Source organism: Mesitornis unicolor, unplaced genomic scaffold, assembly GCF_000695765.1.
Source record: "Mesitornis unicolor isolate BGI_N332 unplaced genomic scaffold, ASM69576v1 scaffold47476, whole genome shotgun sequence".
NCBI lineage: Eukaryota > Metazoa > Chordata > Aves > Mesitornithiformes > Mesitornithidae > Mesitornis > Mesitornis unicolor.
In genome coordinates this window covers 1-18,963 of record NW_010191230.1, presented here as the reverse complement: position 1 = coordinate 18,963, position 18,963 = coordinate 1, and the positions used below count along the sequence as shown (strand labels likewise).

The following is an 18,963-nucleotide window of genomic DNA, read 5'->3' as shown; positions in this document are numbered from 1 at the left end:
CCTGCTGAAAGAAATACTCTTTACCCACAGGCTGTCTTTGGCAGCAGGACTCACCTCAACAGCCCTGGCTATCTTCAACCACACGTAACATCTGACACAACTGCTGGTGCTGTGAACTACACATGGGGACTCCCCAGCAAAATGACAACATTTGCATCCTGCGTGCTACGCTCAAGCACCGCTACCACCAAATATAAAAGCACAGGCCAAGGAAGTTATATTAGCTTACTTTCACCAGAAAAACAGGGCCATTTTGTCTTTGCCTTAATTTTCTCCTTGGTCTCAAATAAATAATTATAAGAAAAGGGGGAAAACTTAGCTCAGGATTATCTACAGAGATTGAAACAAGAACCCCTCCCTTTTGGAGAGAAATCCAAAGAGGAAAGTAAACCTCCCTTTTTCTTCACAAGAATTCGTTAAGCACCTCACAACAGAGGGGAATGCAGAACTTAGTGAATAATAACAAAACCAGAAACAAAAATAGGAAGAAAGAAGAAACAAGGTCCCAAAACGGAATGGCATCGACAAATTAAACAGCATCACTGAGCCTCATTAGATTATTGCTCCAATTAGCATTATACAGCCAAAACATAATAGTACAATGTTTCCAATGTACAATATTAGGCATTACTACTACAAATGTTAAATTAAAAAGCTATCCAACTCTGCAGTGCTACTGCCATGAGATCAAAGCTTTCAAAACAAATCACAGATTTAATACTAAGCACATCACAAAACAGACAGAAAAGACCCAGTAAATAACCCCATGCCAGAGCAGGATTACTCCCTGCAGAGCATCCCAAGAGCTTCACTTGCCTCATGAAAGGGATTCCACCATTATTCTAAGCAGTCTTTGACAACCCCATTTAGATATTTTTTCACACTTTAAAACTTGAGCTGTTCTTTGTTTTCACTGTTACTTATTGCTTGCTAAATAGCAACACTTATCTCTTCATAGACTATTAACCATCAGCGTTGTGTTGCTGAAATAAACCCCACCAGCTCCTCTGTACAATGCTGAAGCCGCAAAAACAAAGAATGTAACATTCTGCCCCCATATCGAAGTCTAGAAAACTGTCACTTGTTTTAAACCCCAGTATTTATTAATTAGGATTTCTTCTATCTTAAAAAGGCTAAGAGCCTACATCTGCAATTCACTGCAGTTTGAACACTGAGATACTGACATAAAAAGCATCTTTCATCCTGCATTTCGAAACACTTGATAAATGCCAACCAGGTGACAGAGTCCAGCTTACGAACAGCAGCAGCAGAGTTAAAGGATAACCTTATCCTGCAGACCCAAGTGTGACTACAGCTACACCCAGATAGAGCAACACCAGCTTTAAATCAACTAAACAAGCTGTTGTTAGACGCAGTGTAACCACAGCGGCAGGAGCTGAGGACAGACGTGCTGTTTAGACATTTACTCCATTTCCCAAGGAGGTTTTTCCAACATTGCTGAATTCCCTGCTGCTGTGGCTGCACTACAAGCAGCACGAAAGCTAACTGGTTAAAAGTGGTATGTTCACATTGCAATCATCGATGTAATGGCAGCTCGTACCATAAACTGCTCTGAAGTCACAGAGGTGTCTTATGCTTCTGGAGCATAATCTTCTGACCTCAGTGCTGTAATTTAGACATTAAAACGTGCTCCCATTTAGATGATGGTCTTGAAGCACTTTCAATCTATGCATCTGGTTCCTGATGAACAGTTTTGTCCTAGTACCAGTAAGTTACGTGAGAACTCCAGCCACTCAACAGGACATATTTGCACCACAAAAGACTGAGTCAGCTCCAGACTCCTCATCTGTGTGGGCAAAATTCAGTCCCGCAGTGGCAGCACAGTGGATTCCTGGAAGGCAGGAAGGAGGAGGAAAGTATCTGGAAAGTTTCTACAGTGCAGCTCACTTGTGTCCTTTAGGCCCAACTCTTCGATCATTATCCCAAGATGAAGAATCTCCAACTTCTGCAGACCTCCCTCCAGTTACCTCCTTCCTACCAACCCAGCAAGCAGCAGCTCCTTTTCCCCTCTTTCTTACCTTATCTATGTACCATACTGTGTCTGCCGGGCTGCTAGGAAGGGGCAGAACTATACACTATTCCTACAGGAGGAAGAAAACACTTCAAAAGCAAGGGGGAGCAGCCTTGGAAAGCAGGTTTCTGCTCCTGCTTTCACCCAGAATCGCAACTGCTTCCTTTTCCCTCAAAGCTGGCCCCTTCACCAGCAATAGCAGCATCGACCACCACGTTACAAGACCTGGCAGTCTGCATCCCGGACAGCTGGGCACTGTGTCTCTGGTTAAACTAACTCCAAACAAGTCCTCAGAAATGAAACATAACACACAAGGTAGATTAAGAAAAGAATTAACACAAAAATCTCACTTCAAGCAACCTTAGTTATGTGTATTTGTTAAAGAAACTTATCTACACTTGTAACAATGTATTGTGAGGCTTGAACACTATTTTTAAACTGTTTAGAAAAGACTACGTTTAAATCAACAAAACTGGAAAGTATCTGGCTGCGTATCTGAAAACGGAAATTGTTAAAATAATAAACTCACTTCTGACAAAAAGATCTTGGTAGTTTCCATTCACTTCAGTGGCAGTGATCAAAAGCAAGAGTCAGAAGAGGAAAGTTACTTTTCCTGTTATACCAGCCTGTGAACATGAAGTTGGTATCAGCTGGTTTAAACTCTTGAAACTCACTTGCATCTTATACACAGCAAAAATAATTTAGTTCACAGATGATGGGTAGAACAAAATAACATAGAAATTCAGATTAAAATTGGCATATCACCCTAATTATCAAAGCAATCCACACCCCTAGAAATGTTATCGGCGTACATTGAAAGACTGGTCACTTAGAAAGCCAGGCAGGATTAGTGAGAAGAGAAACTAATGGTGAATCTCTTTTTTCAATAAAAGAAAAATCTTCCCCATGTTTCACAAGTTCCCTGAGAATGACTCCAGCATTAGGATGCAGGACTCTTGTTTTAGCTGCTTTGTTACAAAATGGGAGACACTGAAAATGAGCAGCTTGGTCAACACCTTTTAAGTTCAAACAAGAGCCAAATGGAAGCTACAGAAAACTCTTCCACACAGCTTTATGTAAAACCTCATTAAGTTTTATACACTGGAAAATAACTGACAAATGCTTTAAGCTCTGTAAAGAAACCAAACTGAAGAAGTCCCATGGAGAAAATACTATTCGTGCTTTCTTCTGAGCAGGCTTGTTTATACATACTTGCTCTTCCCACTCCACATGGAATACAATCAGCCTTTTCTAAATGCACTTACGTCTTCTAAATCATGCTTTTCCTGTCTACACTAACTGATGAATTCGTACTATCAACTTTAGGAGCTCCTTTATAGGCACACACAAAGAAAAAAAAAATCCCATGAACACTGTATGATCTGTAGAAATATCTTCACAAACAATACTTTTAGTTGATCCCAAAATGTTTTAGTTCGGCGTACGTTCACAGTAGAGAATGACAACTTTGAAATTATGTGTTTTTTATATATATCTAAAGCATCTTGCACAATATCTGGGTCACCTTGTGTAAATATACCTGTTCAAAGACAGCTCCCTTGGGCTAACAAGCCTGTACTTTCACAGATACTCCAAATCATCGTAAGTTGGCACTTCTTAAATAAAGAGTGCTCTGCTTCCCTCCCACCAGCTCCTGCACCATCCTTTCCTTGTATCAACCTAAAGGTTTTGACCTGGCATACAGAACATTAGAGGATGAAACTGGTTTTATGAAAAGAAGCACCTAGCAAGGAAAAAAGTCACCAGAGTCAGTAATGAATGGCTGAAAAGCAGCAACCACAGCACACTTCAGCACTACAGCTTGTGGAGATACAGCTAGCACAGCAGAACCACACGTCTCCAGTTCTCCCAGGATCAATGTGAATGCTAGCAGTTTAACTCAATTTAAATTTAAAAAAAAGCACCTTTAATAGTCAAGAGACAGATGAAAACAAAAGCTAACAGAGTCCAACAGTTCAGTCTTTGTACATTTCTTAAACACATGACACAATGTCCTAGATTTAACATACGCTAATGACTGCGCTTTAAGGTATGAAATATGTTTAACACCATAATACTGTAGCAGAATGCAGTCCCTGACCTTGCAATTTCTGTAAAAAACAGAAACATGACAGAGAAACATGAATGGAAGAGTCTGTATTCAGTTGTGTTTTACAGAAATTAAACAGGAAAGCAGACAGCACCTGACCAAACAGCCAATAATACGAGAAACTCAGTTAAGTTTTATTTACATGTAATCAAAGAGGCACCATGAGAAAAGGCTAAAAAAGAGTGGGGGAAGACATCTAAGACATTAAATGAGCAAGCAGAGATTAAATAAAATGACAGGATATACAAAAACTCCACCAATAAATAAAAATTTAAAACAAACAAAACAATCCCCCCACATAAAACACCTGGATGCGGGTGGTATTAAGTGAAGATAAATTAAGCTCTGTGAAGAAAGACACAAAGAAGTAAAGAAACACTACGGTCAGAGCAGTACTACAATAACGTGCTTATTCACTGGAAGTTGATGAGGCAGCAAAAAAAGCTCCACTGCATAAAGAAGAGAGAATTAAAAAAAAAAGTAATGATTTAGGCAAGGGACATAGCCAAGCATTACCAACAATCCTAAATAACTCTGTTCTCTAATAAAAGCAAACTATTTCACTTCTGCACTTGAACTGCATGATTTGCTGTTGGAACTAATCCATTACTGCAGATCAACCAAAGTTTGCCAAACAACATCAACCAAGTTTAGAAACCCACCAGTCCCACTGATAAACAGCGCTCTTCAACAAGGGACAGAAAGCCATTCCAGTAATGCTGTGCTTTGATTTAAAAGCAGCATTACACAACGTTGCTCGCAAGATACGACTGCTTCTCTACAAATAGGATTTGCACAGAATTCACCTTTCCAAACATGCCTATCAAAACCAAAATTGCCTTTTACATGGAAATAATCTAATCCTACTGCTCCATGAGTGCAAAAGAGTTCCCCTCTATTCCCTTACCTCCTGCTTACTCAGAATGTTTGCACTGATGAGACTGAGAAAGCAGCTTTCTCCCTTATCGCACTGGTTACTGTGGGAGAGGAGACCCCTCTGTCAAGACCTGGCACCCAAGATGGTTTTTGTATGTTAGAGAATTAACTGATATTTTCTTCCAACCACTGGACAAGTTCTTATATTTGATTCTTTTGTCACTTGGTAAATTCACTTTGGGAGACTTGAGATTTAAACAAAAAGAGCAAAAAGCCAGAAATGTTGTTTGGGCAAGATCTGACAAACATTAAATCCAAGTAACAGAAGTAATAGTGAAAGGCAATGTAAGCACCTGAAATGGAGAGAAAAGTCTTGCAATCTGGAGAACCACAGAAAAACATTAACTTCCAGAGAACTACAACAAGGAAAGGAGACAAAGTTGTAACTGCAATATCCCTACTTCCTTCATACACGCACAGTGCTTTCCCTACTAATTTTAAGAAACACTACCTATGTTCAACAAGCAATGTAGATCTTTCTTGTGTATTAAGTACTACACTGGAAGGCTTTGCTGCAACACAGTGATCCCCAACGTTATTCCCTGACTTGGACATTAAGTGCAGATTGGACTGCAAGTCTTTACAAGTGCACAAGACAAACAGGGTAAATCACCTACCTCTCTTTTTAGCAACTGTATTAAAATATCAGACATAACACTATGGCAGTACATATGGCTTACGTGCTTTAGACAGACTACAGGATTTTAAGTTTCAATCTTCGGTAAGACCCATAGAAGGTAAGCAGGACAAAACTTAAAATTAGCTGAAGAAAAGGAAGACTTCAGAGTGCCTGAAATAAGACTATCTCCTGCAATGAAGGTACTGCAATTATTTCGTAAATCTTTCTGGAATTGCTTCACAGATTACAGGTTTAATTAAGAAAAATATTATATTGAACGGGTGTTAAGCTTCTAGAGACCTGGCTATGTACTTAAAACATTAAGAGCCCCAGGAGTCCTGGTGCAATGCCTGTCTTCAGATTTCACAGTGTTTAAGTTCATTACAAAATTACTCAGTTTAAATTTTAAGAGGATGCCATCTGTTTTGGAGAGATGCTATATACCACAAAGAACATAAATGAAAAGGATAACAAAGGAGATCTGCTATTGATTCTGTTCATCGAACAGGCCATAAAAGAAACATCAGAACTTAGAAAGAAGCACCTCCCTCTCAATTCTTCTCCTCCTCTTAGCTCTCTGACAAGCAGAAATAAAAAAATTTAAAAAGTACAAAATAGTACATTTAGGATGCAAACCCTTTACATTCAGCTGAACTGATTTAAAGACAAAGCCCTCAGAATCACCAGAGGACAAGCTTGGAGGGGCTCACTTAATACATAACAACAAATAGGAGTCACTTACATTAGCTTCCTCCTCTCCAATTATTGTTGGCTGAGGTTACGCTCCCACAGAGACTTGCTAGTAGGAAACAGGTGTTTTAAAGTGAAATAACTTGCAACTTTAATAACTGTTTCTTCTCTCTTACGCCTTGCTCTAGAGCTCATAGAACATGAAGATACACTTCAAGACACAGTAATTTCCCCAGGCTGTCAGAAGCAAAATTAAAGTTTCATCCAAAACAAGTGAATTCCTTTTCTGTTCTGGTCTTTCAATGGGATCTCAAAAATTATTTGAAAAGTCAAAAGGCACAGAAAATGAAACGTGCCCAGAAATCACGTACCTAACTGAAACCCCTGTGCAAAGTGGCAAACTTCCCAGAGTGTTCCTCCACAGCCTCAATGCAAGACATAGCCAAACTGGAATATCGTGGACTAGACAGAACAGACCACTTCGCAAACCAAAAGCCCATCTCGGCCTCCAGCGAGCACAGGTCGTATCCCCAGGCCTGAGAAGCCCTAGGGTGGTTCCCTTCCCCCAGGCCGTGGAAACAGCAGCGCTCCCTGGCAGCAGCACAGCAGCCGGGGCACCGGCCTGGCCAGCAGAGCCAGCAGCTGATGCTGGGCAGAGGAACTGAGGGACTGCAGTCCTCGGGGGAAAGGAGACCCAGGGCTCTCTCTTCCTCATCTCTGTTCTTTGGCATAGAAAGGCAGCAGATAAGAGCCTACTCCCTCTCTCAGGTTTTTATATTTACCTTACTTAGCACACCCTAATTTCAGATCTATTGATTTGGTATAAGCAAGGATACCTGGAACTACACTGTTACACAGAAGGGTGTGCACAAGCTAAAAATCTTGTTAGCAACTGCCTGTAAAACAATCTCCAGAATTTATTAAATAAACCCCAAACACCACAACTCTCACACAAAAAAAAAAAACCAACCCAAACCCACCAACCCGTCGCCATTTGACATTTTAAGATATTTTAGCTGGCACCACTGAACTCCAATGGGAGATCAGCTACGCCGTTTTTTGCAGGGATTTCACCACATAGAGGGGATGCTGCTGCCCCACCACGTCCTTAACTTGATACCTGATCCCACACACAGGGACATGAAGCAGATCGCTAATCTAACCACAAAAATAATGCTACAGATAAGAAATAAGAAGATGTGCCATGTGATTAGTAGAAAGCAGAGCCATTCCTTTAAGCAGCTGCTCTCATGTACTGGATAAAAGAACACACCTTACTTAATTCCACTCTTGCTTCAACTATTCATTGAATTTTCAACTTTTTTTCCTACTTTCTGTGCTTTACTTTAGTACTATTTTGATTCAATTGATTTTAGCGTCATCATTTTGTACACTGTTACTGTTTTCACCATCCACACAGTGCAGATTAACACGGAAAATTCCAAACAATGACAACAGATTTACACAGTAAAATCCCCTGTGCATCAATGCAGACTCGTTTCTTAAACGCTTCTGGCAAGCACACAAACCTTTCAACCCAATATTAAATTAAAACCATAAGCAAGTGCTAGATTCTTTGTCGGTGTTTCTGAATGAGCAATAAATTCTAGTCTTTAGGTGACACAGCACAGTGAATTTACTGGAACGCTGTGCTCTGCTGTAAGCAGCATACTCCTGCTAGGAAAACAGGCTGGCAAGCACTCTTCCTGTGGGAGTGTCCTGTTCACTTTCACCTCGTAACTCATGCAAAATTAAAACACACTCACGTTTTATCTTCAGTAGGATTTAACCTCATGTTACCTTTCACTTTAATTAAAATTATATTTAAGAGCTCAAAAGAGGAAAAACTGGTATTTCCCACAGGGGCAGGAGGTATTTTTCCATTTTCACTTGCTGATTGATGTCAGCCTAAATTAAGCCTCTGCTCTCCTTCTTGTGAGCACGACGAGCTCATTCCAGGACCACGGAAACTGGAATACATTAAAACTACATCTACTTCGGTAGTCTAAGTGTTCACCTCTCTACTACTTGCAAATTACTACTGCCATTGCCAGGAACAACAAAGATTAAGACTTAGTTATGGAAACAGACAGTGGATGAAGACATTAAAGTAGTATCTGCAATCATCAAGGGACTAATTCTGATCTCTCCCGATAAATATTCAGCTGACTCCAACAGAACACAGCTGTTCCAAGGAACAGAAAAAATCTGAACTAGGACTCAGAATTTTTCAAGAAAGTGTATTGCTTAATATAGTTATCTAAAACCAAGCTCAAGTACCTTTCCCTTTATTTTAAAGGCAAAAACCGACCACAGAACAAAGAAGTACAAGATCACAACAGATTCTTCATTCAAGAATTAAATTCCTTGTAGCAGAGTGAAAGCAATACGTACTAAGTAACTGAATGTCTTCAAAACTTCCACAAGCCACTGGCAGTGGCTTATCTATAAAGACAAAAGTGAAAGTAGATGGTATTTTCATTAAGTTTCCCTCTCCCACTTGAAAATTTACCTGAAGTTACCTTTGGTAGAGAGGAATAAGCTGGTGTGCTTCTGCACTGTGTACCCGTATGTAAATTCTTACCTTACTCTGATTTCCTAGTCTTCATATAATTTCGTTTATGCACATATTCAAACAACATTTCTTGTAAGATTTATTACAGGTAGAATGATCTACTTGTACAAGTATAGAAATGACTTCCCTATAAAGCACACACCAACTACAAAGCCCTTCAACTCCTACAGAGACTTTTGGATAAGCATCAAATACAGCTAACTCCTCCCATCTGATCAATATCAAATACAGTTAACTTACTTATTCACAGTTTAGTTACCCTTTTCTTCCTCTCCTATTATGCAGAAAAATCACTAGTTCAGGGAACCACACCAGACTTATGCCACAATATATGCAGTCTTTGTATCTTCCTGCTGTTTTTATTCTTTTATTTCTCTAGCCCTGGATATTTTTTTTAACCAATATTCTGTGTAATTATTACATTTACCTTTGTAAAAAAAAATGTAGCTGGCACTCTTTGTACAATCTTAAAATCATTTGAGTTCTGTGTGCTTTTTAATCTGATTAATTCTTTTCTAAATAGTATTTCCTGCATGATTTAATTCTGAAACACACAGAACTGTTCAGGAATTCTCAGCAATCACTCTGTGTACAGCAACTGTTTTCTCAGCCCACATCTGCCTCATTTCTGCAGAATGTACCTTCAAGACAGGGACTACATCACTACACATTTCTCCGACACTTAATGCAAGACTGCAATTCAGTTATTCCTAAAATAAACCATACCACGAATTATTATTTCGGAGAGGTGTTATTTCAGTGACCATATTGTTGAAATTTCACTTTTAATCTTTAAACTTCAATTAAAGGACATCCACATGAACCTTAGAACTGTAAACTGTATCACTTAAGCAACTAGCACAAGAAGTTCAGGACTGGGGGAAGGTATCCGACTTCTCTCACAAGTTACCATCACACAAGCCCTAAGAAACATTTCTATTCAGCTGCTCTACCAAAGTTAACTGCAGTGGTGTTTGAATAGCACTGGCCAAACAGAGCAAGAGCATCTCTATGTCAAAACACCTCCCGAAAACCACTTGCATTGTCCAGATCTGCCTTCAACATTATTGAACATTTTGCTGAAATTCAGACAACCATATTTATTTCAACTTTAACAATCCTGCAGATAATTCTTAGCTTTTACTTGTTTTCATTTCAGATAAAATTTCACTGATCAGTGTTCACTGAGGCGTGTTTCAAGAGTGATGCTGTGCACAGTTCAGAGCGTGTCCCATTCAACAGCTATCGCACAGGAAAATAATCCATCAGGCAAAGGTGCAACATAATTCTGTAGTACTCTGGAGCTGATGCAGGCAGAATACGGGAATGTTAAACAGAGGACACTTTCTCGATAAACCTGTACAGCAGAAGTACAGGACTCAAAGCTTAAGAGAAGTATTATGCAATAAGTGAAGCACATTTAAATGTCGTCTTGAATTTACAGCAAGTTAAAATTACTGTCTCTATAGGAGCTGCCTACAGAAATCACTCTGACTAATATAAAATTAATGTTTGAATAATTGCATATATAACCTCTTCCATAGGCAAAGAATACTGAAGTTGTTCCAGGTATCACCAGTTTGCACAGAATAAGCAAACAAAAGAAAATGCTGTAACTCATAGAATCACAGAATGGTTTAGGTCTGGTAGGTGTAGCTATCACTGTTCAATAACCAGTGCATAGGGATCCACAGGTTACCTCAGAAGAGCAGGAGACCACACTGAGATAATACTATCAAATCATTACTATACAATACAGCTGAGAAAAGGAAAATGCACTTTGTGCAGCTACTTTTGGATCTGAGTTTACTTTGCACTGCATTCCCTTGTCAGCTCATGCATTGTCCCACAAAAACACAGGCTTCGCTCAGGTCTGAAAGCAGTACTACCAGGATCAGTTAAGCTGCACTCCTATTATTAATTCCTTCCAAAAGCAGAAACAAAAGCCATCAAACTGGCTTCTACACAAGGCAGTTCTGCTGGCACACATTAAGCTTGGGTTAAGGTGTAGCCTACATCAATGACCTAATACACAGGCATGAGGTGTTTCAGCATCATCACACTCCCTGACCACTTTTGAGCAAACCCTCATCAGGCATAGACATCATGGAAACCTTGTAACTGTCTTCAAGTAGTATTAGTTCTAAAACTGAGACCTGTCAGACACCAGCTTTGTGGAAAAGCAGCATCAATCTGGTTTATCCACAATCTGATAATCCACTGCCCCCTAAATCAGCCAGACTGCTTTGTAACCTCCCTTCTACATGAACCATTGCCTTGTTCCTTCCTGCCAACATATGCCATCAAGAACAAACCTTCCCAAAATCTACAGATAGGAAGGAGGAGCAAGGCTCATCAATTTCAAGGTCAAAACAGAAAAACATCCTTGCTACTGTAAAGTGTAATATGGAGTGGAACAATAGCCACACGTCTGGGAAGTTACTTCAAATGAAACAGTAATAAACAAGGCCATCATGGAACAGGACACTCTGGGCCCACTGGAAATACTGAGGCAGCCACTACAGCTGTGAAGAAACATTACCAAGAGCTAAAGGTAAGAACTGACAAACTTTGGGGACGAGAGTAAATCTGCTGAAGCAACGCAGGAGAGCCGAGCCTGAAGAGTAGATGAGCATCGGAAGCACATGCAACTGTACTAACTGATACAGAATAAATAGGGTGTTTCTGTGCAAGATAACAGTGAACTTCTGCAAAAAGACTAGCAGGGAGCACGCTTACAAGAACAGACTATGAACAGCATCAGGGAAGAAAGACGTACTTACGAATGAAAGTCTGAATGCAAGTACATTTCCAGTTAAAATAGTCCAATTACACTGAAAAGTTAGCATTGCTATGAGAAGCTTGCCTTTTGTTTTTCCTTACACGTGTATTCTACAGAGACTAAAGTTTATTAGGATCAGTTCATCATGCACGTTTTATAATGGTAGATAAAGTTTGACCTTTATACTGTAAACCCCACTCCCAACAGATATGAAGTGGCAGCATTTAAAACAAAACACTACAAGAGTGTGTGTTTCCTGAAAGAGCAAGTGATTACATCTGCATCAGAACTGATTCCTCTGAAGTACAACTGTACATATCACACATATATAATTTTTTACAATACAGGTAAAAGAGCCAGGAAGTCAAACTGTCTTTGACAAAGATAATCAGCAGGTTTTTCAACCACGACTCCTGTCCTTTGGAGGCAGCAGTGGATTATGAGACAGAAAACACAGTTTCAGTGGAATGGGAATTAGTGGGAAATAATTCCAGCCACTCAGTGGAATGGAGTTAAAGAGGAATAATAGTAGGATACAATGCAAGGAAGTTTACTCACATCTGTTGCTTCACTGAGAACATGGAAATGGAAGAGGCCTATACTAACAAAGGCACGCAGTCTTCTTTCAGAGAATATTATCCTGTTTATTATGGCAGGAACTTAAGAATTGTTTTATTTCATTTAAAAAAAAAAATCATAAGGAACTACGTTTCCCCAACAGTTCTGGAGATTTCCAGGTAATGACTTGCCTCCAGATCAGAACAACATTTTCAAACTAGTCAAAAAATACTAGCATACACATAAAGCAACAAAAATGCTACTTGAACAAAATCAAGAGAATATACTTTATAGAAAAAAGTAGACAAATTTAAGTGTGTGAAATGAGCTAAAGGACATATGGCTACAAAAATCTAGTATTTGTAACATAAGGAAATTACTACACAGGAGTTCTGAATACACCATTAAAACACTGAAGCTGAGAAAGGGAACTTATTCTCATACACATTCACCACTGCCAAATCTCCACTCACATCTTTTCTACAGCTGACAAACTATTTCATTGCTCTAATGTAATAATATAAAAGCTAAATTGATCCAAAAAAAGCATTCCAAAAACGTAGTAAGAAAAGAACCTGCTACATCGGGTACGTGAACAGCACCAAAGGGTCAAAAATACTTTTTGCTATTATCTTTGACAGAGCTCCGGTTACGTAAGTCACATTTACGGTTACGTAATTTACCAACAGCAAACGGTCCCTGATGTACCTGCTGCCTGCGACCACGAAGGAACATCCGCACGCACTGGTAACTCAGCTTCAGCAACACACAGCACAGACCCCACAGCACCTCGGTAGCCAGGCTGGGTAGCTCCAGGCTCAGCGAACCATCAGGCCAGGCCTGCACAGCAGTGGTTGTGGTCAGTGGGGTCAAAGTCTGACCGCAAACAGTTACATTCGGTGTTGCTCAGAGTCAAGGCTGGGGCCAATACCTGTGCTGGCAGAGGGAAAGCTGAGCATCTGTCAGTGTGGCCTTGCTCCGACAGAGGCTGCCTGCACACTGGGTTACATTTGCAGTATCAGAGAAAGATCGCAGCCCTCTACCTGGCACTTAGGAGTCCATAACCACAATGCTATGTCCAGTTTGGGGTCAGACAATGGAAAAGAGAGCAGGAAGAGAGAGATGAGCAGAAGGCCACTAAGACGGTTAACAGAGCTGCAGCAGACGGTGCAGGTGGGAAGCTGAGGCAGCACATCTTCTGGGAAGGAGAAGGCTATGGTGGGGGAACCTAACTGCTAGCTTTCCCCACTGAAGGGGTAATTGTGTACAGGCAAGATGGAAACAGATTCCTGTCAGGGATGCACAAATGAGGGGTAAGGGGTAGTGGTCCCAGGTTGCTCCAAGGCAAACTCCCAAGTTTCTGCAAGGAAAACATTTTTCCCAGAATGCATGGTTAAGCAGTGAAACAGGGAGCCAAACGGAGGCTAGGGAATTGCCATCACTGGAGATGCCGAAGAGCTGCACAAAGCCCTACCCAACCTGAACTGATTCTGGAATTAGCTCCCCTCGAGTACAGGGTCTGACTGGATGACCTCGAGAAGTCCTTTCCAACTCGCACTATTCTATGATGATATTACAGACGCCAACATTTCCTCTACAATCACACATATTAAACTTGATTCAAGAAACTTTGTAGAAAAGCATTTATGTTGGTCCTCAAGGAAACTAGCAAAAACACAACTTCTGTCTTCAAGCTTAGATGAGGTACAAATGAATATTCCAGATCCTCCAGGGAAACTCTGAGGAAAGAATTTGACTATGCAAAGAAATAAAAAACAGCACGACTTCTAATGGCTGTTTATACTGCATTCAGAGCAAGAACTGGTATAACTACATTACATCCTGGCCAGGCCAGTGTTCTCTACTTAAGCCTAGAACTATTTTACAGTTAATCACTTCTGTCTACATACTGTGTTTCTCCAGATTTTGGTACTTTACTACTTATTTCTGGATTCCTTCACTGTCAGTAGGCATTTGTATTATACTTTCTGCTACAGCAAGCCATTAAAACTGTGTTTTATAGGTTTCCAGCCCCAGGGCAGGAGTGGGGGAAATGCAGAGAAAACTGACATAAAATTTTTGATAGCGTTTGTTTTCCACATTTTCTTTTCTACTTTAGAACCAAAGTAAAATCCTAGTTTTTCTTTCCAGTCCAGCAAACTGGATTTTCTTGGTGAAGTACTTAAATAAATGGTTTAGAAACATTTTTGCTACTGAAGAAGCAGGGTGATTTTAAATTCAGGAGAGTTTCCCAAGTAGAAAGAGAAAGCATATTTTAAATATAAGACACAAGATCACAGCTGATAAGTGATCTTCATATCCATTCTTCAAGAATTCTTTGGAATAACAAAAAATATTTCACTGTTGCATGTCACTTCTAGTACTGCAGTGCTGAGACTTTTGTATCATCTCTTAAAGCCACTGCTACCTCAGAAAAAATAGATGGATTTCTCCTGAAAAAGGCACCCAAAAATATGCTGTTTTTAAAGAAGTCTTTCAGATACAGCAAAATATTAAGATAGATTTTGTATCTCTTCACTTTACTCAGTTTTGCAAGTCATGTTGATCTTTTATAAACTAGAGAAGAGGAAGTTATAATGATCTTCCCTGACCATACTTGGTCCCACTAAGGAAATTCCACATTTTTATCTTAGTAAAAAGTCAAGTCAATGAAGCAGTACATCACTCCTCTGAAAAGAAAAACGTCCTAAGACTCAACACAAGATTAAAAAAGGCTGAACCATAAACTTCATATTTCACCTAAGGCTAAGTCTTACCATAGCAACCATTAAGAAACAAAAATATTACCAAGTAGCCAAGCAATCAAACTTTTGCTTCTGTTCACCCTTAAAAAGGAAGTTTAGACTGGCTTTTGTAAATGCATGCCATAGTCTCAAAAACAATTAAGTGAATGGTTAACTCTGCACAAGAAGACAGCTTAAACGTCACACAGATGAAGTCAATACTCATGATTGTACAATCAGGCCTTTACTGCAAGGTACTGATAACCCAACTAAGTGTATGCTGATAATATAAACAAATTTGGCAATATTTTTATTCAGACCTTCCTTGTAAATGAATGAGACTTTTAATTACAACAAAGACATACTCTGAAGAATGTTATCACAGTTGCAGCACTGGCTTATACAACTCTCACCCTCTGTTCCTCCCCTACATCACCTCTTCAGTTGTGCTGGGGACTGACATACAAGTTCACATGGACAGAACAAGTTGGATCAATAAACCGAACAGTGTTAAAAACAGTACTGCCACAGTTACAACTGCAAGCAGTTTCCTGCTTTAGGTTACCATGCAGCTACATAAACAGTTGAACAAGCAGAACTCAAAGAGTGACACAGGGGCTGTGGTAGCCAAGACTGCTGCTGAGAGAAATACAGTAAAATTACACCCTAACCTAAACCTGCATCAACGTGTTCATAACTCACTCAGATGAATAAGCACATTGAAGCACACAGGGCCAGGGAGGTGCTCAACAGCCTCACACAAGCCCGAGCTTTCCATCTGTTAAACAAGGTATTTATGTCACCAGTGTGCTTTGATGAGAAACTTAAAAGCGATTTTAATTTACTTCATTAGAAGCCTTTCAAACTATCTTAACTAATTGTTTACAAGACCTGCTGCAACTATGTCCAGAAGAGGTGGAAGGGAGGAGAATACTCCGCATTTAACCCAAGACGCACACTGCAACATATAATCTGAAAACCAGTATTCATCACAGAGCAAGTAAAAAAGCTGAGAGAACCCCCATGAACACTACATAACTCTCCTAGAAACAACAGTAACTTTAAGCAAAAATACTTCACATTTTGCTTGTCCTTATTTGCCTTGGCCCTCGCTTACACGAGTACTTTCTGTTACTTTACGAACAGGCTGTGACTGAATAAGATCCATTGTTTTTCAATTAATAAGTCTGCAAACCATTTGTGTAATTACCCTCGACTTAATCATCCATTTTTTTTCCCCAAACTGAGCACTGAACTTTGTAAAAATCCTAATAAAAATCACTACAAACAGTATTTCAGACTTCATCTTCTCATTTCAAGGCAATCTATTTATTATTGATTTAGACTTTTATCAAATAAATTCATTTTTGCGTCACTGGAAATAATATTTAACTCATTTTGAAATAACATCTATTTGGTAGGTTTGTGTATTCAGGAACACTTTTACAGTGGTCAAGCTGAGCTAGCTTAAAAATACGTTATGTTCTCACAATGCATATTACCCATCTTTGTAATGAGATTTTAAATTTTACTTTGATAATACTTTGATACATAACACATCAGTGAAAAGAGAAGCATATTTGATGAAGAAATACGGACTTTTGTAGATAATGGGAAGCAAATTAAACATTACAGAAAAACACATCCATGTCTCCAGATTATACTGGATACTCCCAATGTTCGCGTATGACACTTTTAAAAAAACAACTGAACACAACTAAAAGGTTCAACAATGCTGAAAAAAGCTACAGACCTGAAAAAAAAAAAGCCAAAGAAAACTCTAGAAAAACAGAAGGCCAAGGTCTGCATGAAGTTCTAGATGGCCGATTCCAGTTCAGGTTTAAGCAATAGTTTGTAATAAATAATAGTTGACAAAAAAAACCCACTAGATTTCCAAATAAAATCAGGGGTTTACTCTTTTTCCAGGTTTCACATAGGGAAGACTTTTCCCAAGAACTGGCCCTTGTACAATCACTTTTTAATATTACTTTGGAAAAGACGTAATAGTAGCAGAAACAATAAAAACAGCCTGGAGAAATATTTCAGGACAGGAAAAATATTTTAAACAGACAAAACACACCACAGTAAGCCCATACTAAAATAAGTACTACACCAAAATATTGAGCATTACAGCTGTATATTTCTGCTGAGGCAAAGCCTTCTATTCAAAGAGCAAAGTACATTTCAGAACTTGTTTTTCTTTCAAAACCGTTAATTCAGGCAGTACTAGCAAGCTACAAAAAAAATTCCCACCAAAACAACAACAAACCACCAAAACCTACAAATCTCTTACAAGTCAGAGGGATTCTAGAAACCCAAACAAAGCCCCCGCATCACTGGTTGCTAACAAAACACTGGTAAGAGCGCGTTTCTCTTGCTGAAGCCTGTAGTCTGGCACTAGGCCTCGAAAACAAGGAGACAGCCTGGGAGCCAGAAAGTGAGCAGCTCTACAGCAAGGCACCCAGGGAAGCCGTTCCCCTTCCTGCCAAATAGTGATCCCGCAAGGAAGTCACCCAGCACAGCACCCGCGCTCACCCCTATGCAGCGGGGAGCAGGGCTCCTGCAGACACAACACCCCTGCGGACAGCGACCCGCCGGGGCCATCTGGGACGGGGGGCCAGGAAAAGTCAAACTGCAGCGAGCTGAAAAAAAGAGCGGCTATGGAAAGTCAGAGCAGATCCCACACGTCTCCTCTGCAAAAAACACCTATGCAAGTCTCCCACCTCCATCAAAAGCATTTAGATGCAATCGTCACACAGCGTGGTATAGAAAGCCTAGAAAGAAATCATTTAAGCCATTCATATATTTAAGTAAATAATACTACTAGATAGTGTATACAACAGATATAACAACAGTGAGCTAAACTTTCAATTTAAAAACACTGAATATCATATAAAATGTAGAAAGAGCAACAGGTTTACTGTACTGAGCAGGATCAGCAAGACCTGACAGATACCCCTGAGCAAAGCCCACATAAAAAGTCTCTCTATTAGATAAAACTACCAGCAACAAAACTAACCCATCCAAAATGACATGGGAACTGAGGCAAGCTTATTCAGCTCACAAAAGCAACCTACAGACTAATAGAGAATCCAGGTAGTGTCTCACTGACTTAAAATGCAAAGCTGTTACAAGCTACAACTGAAGATCATCAAAAAAGTCACACTTACATCGTCTCTCCAGTCTTAGCAACATGACAAAGAAACTGATCCAGTATTGGACACACTTCCTTCTTTCCTCTCTTCTCAAAATCTGTTGGTGTAAGAACAACACAAAAAGAATGGTAAAAGAAGACAGGACAGAACAAAAAATCATCATAATTAGCCATTTATTTGCTTTAACAATCAGTACAGCTCCCACAAAACTATTTTCACACTTTCACAAAGCTTCAGTTGTTCCCACGAACTCCACCAGCTTCCCAGTGCTGTAAAACACTTAATATTTTACTGTAGAGAAACTATATGTATCTGAGTAGCAAAAGTTGATTTGCAACTTCTTTTGAGCAGCTACAACAGAGAAAGAGGCTGATTTCCTCAGGCTGTCTCCAGAAAGGCAAGCTAGCACAGAAGTGCACTGAGAAGGCAGAAAAATAAAAGGTAGGGCCGAGGGCGGGGGAGCAGAGGGCACTCCAGGCGAGGGGAGCCCCGGGCCTGGAGGAGGAAGGGAGCCGCTGGGGTCACTAACCTCCCTCTGCTGCTCCCTCTCACGCAGCCCAGAGCAAGTCCGGGGGGATCGCCAGGGCAGCGGGGACTGGGGGCTCACCCCTCTCCTTCCCCACAAGGAGCCACCGGACCTCTTCCAGCTCTGTGGGGCTCCCTTCCCTCCCACGCCAGTAGCCCCCTCCTCACAGCACGGGGACCCCGACCCTGGTCCCCGGCGGAGCGGAGAGGCTGCTCTCAGCGAAGGGCGCTCCGTCC

General features: G+C 40.2%; 1 protein-coding gene across 1 annotated transcript in view; it reads right to left on the bottom strand.

The window, feature by feature from the left end:
• Nucleotides 1-18,298, bottom strand: part of PPP4R2 (protein phosphatase 4, regulatory subunit 2) — a gene marked incomplete at its 5' end in the record, with an annotated part of 30,242 nt that extends 11,944 nt beyond the window's left edge. Inside the window, one exon of the mRNA XM_010186673.1 lies at nt 18,217-18,298. Coding sequence (XP_010184975.1) covers nt 18,217-18,298 — 82 coding nt within the window. The remainder of the gene's footprint in view (nt 1-18,216) is intronic.
• Nucleotides 18,299-18,963: the final 665 nt, after the last annotated feature.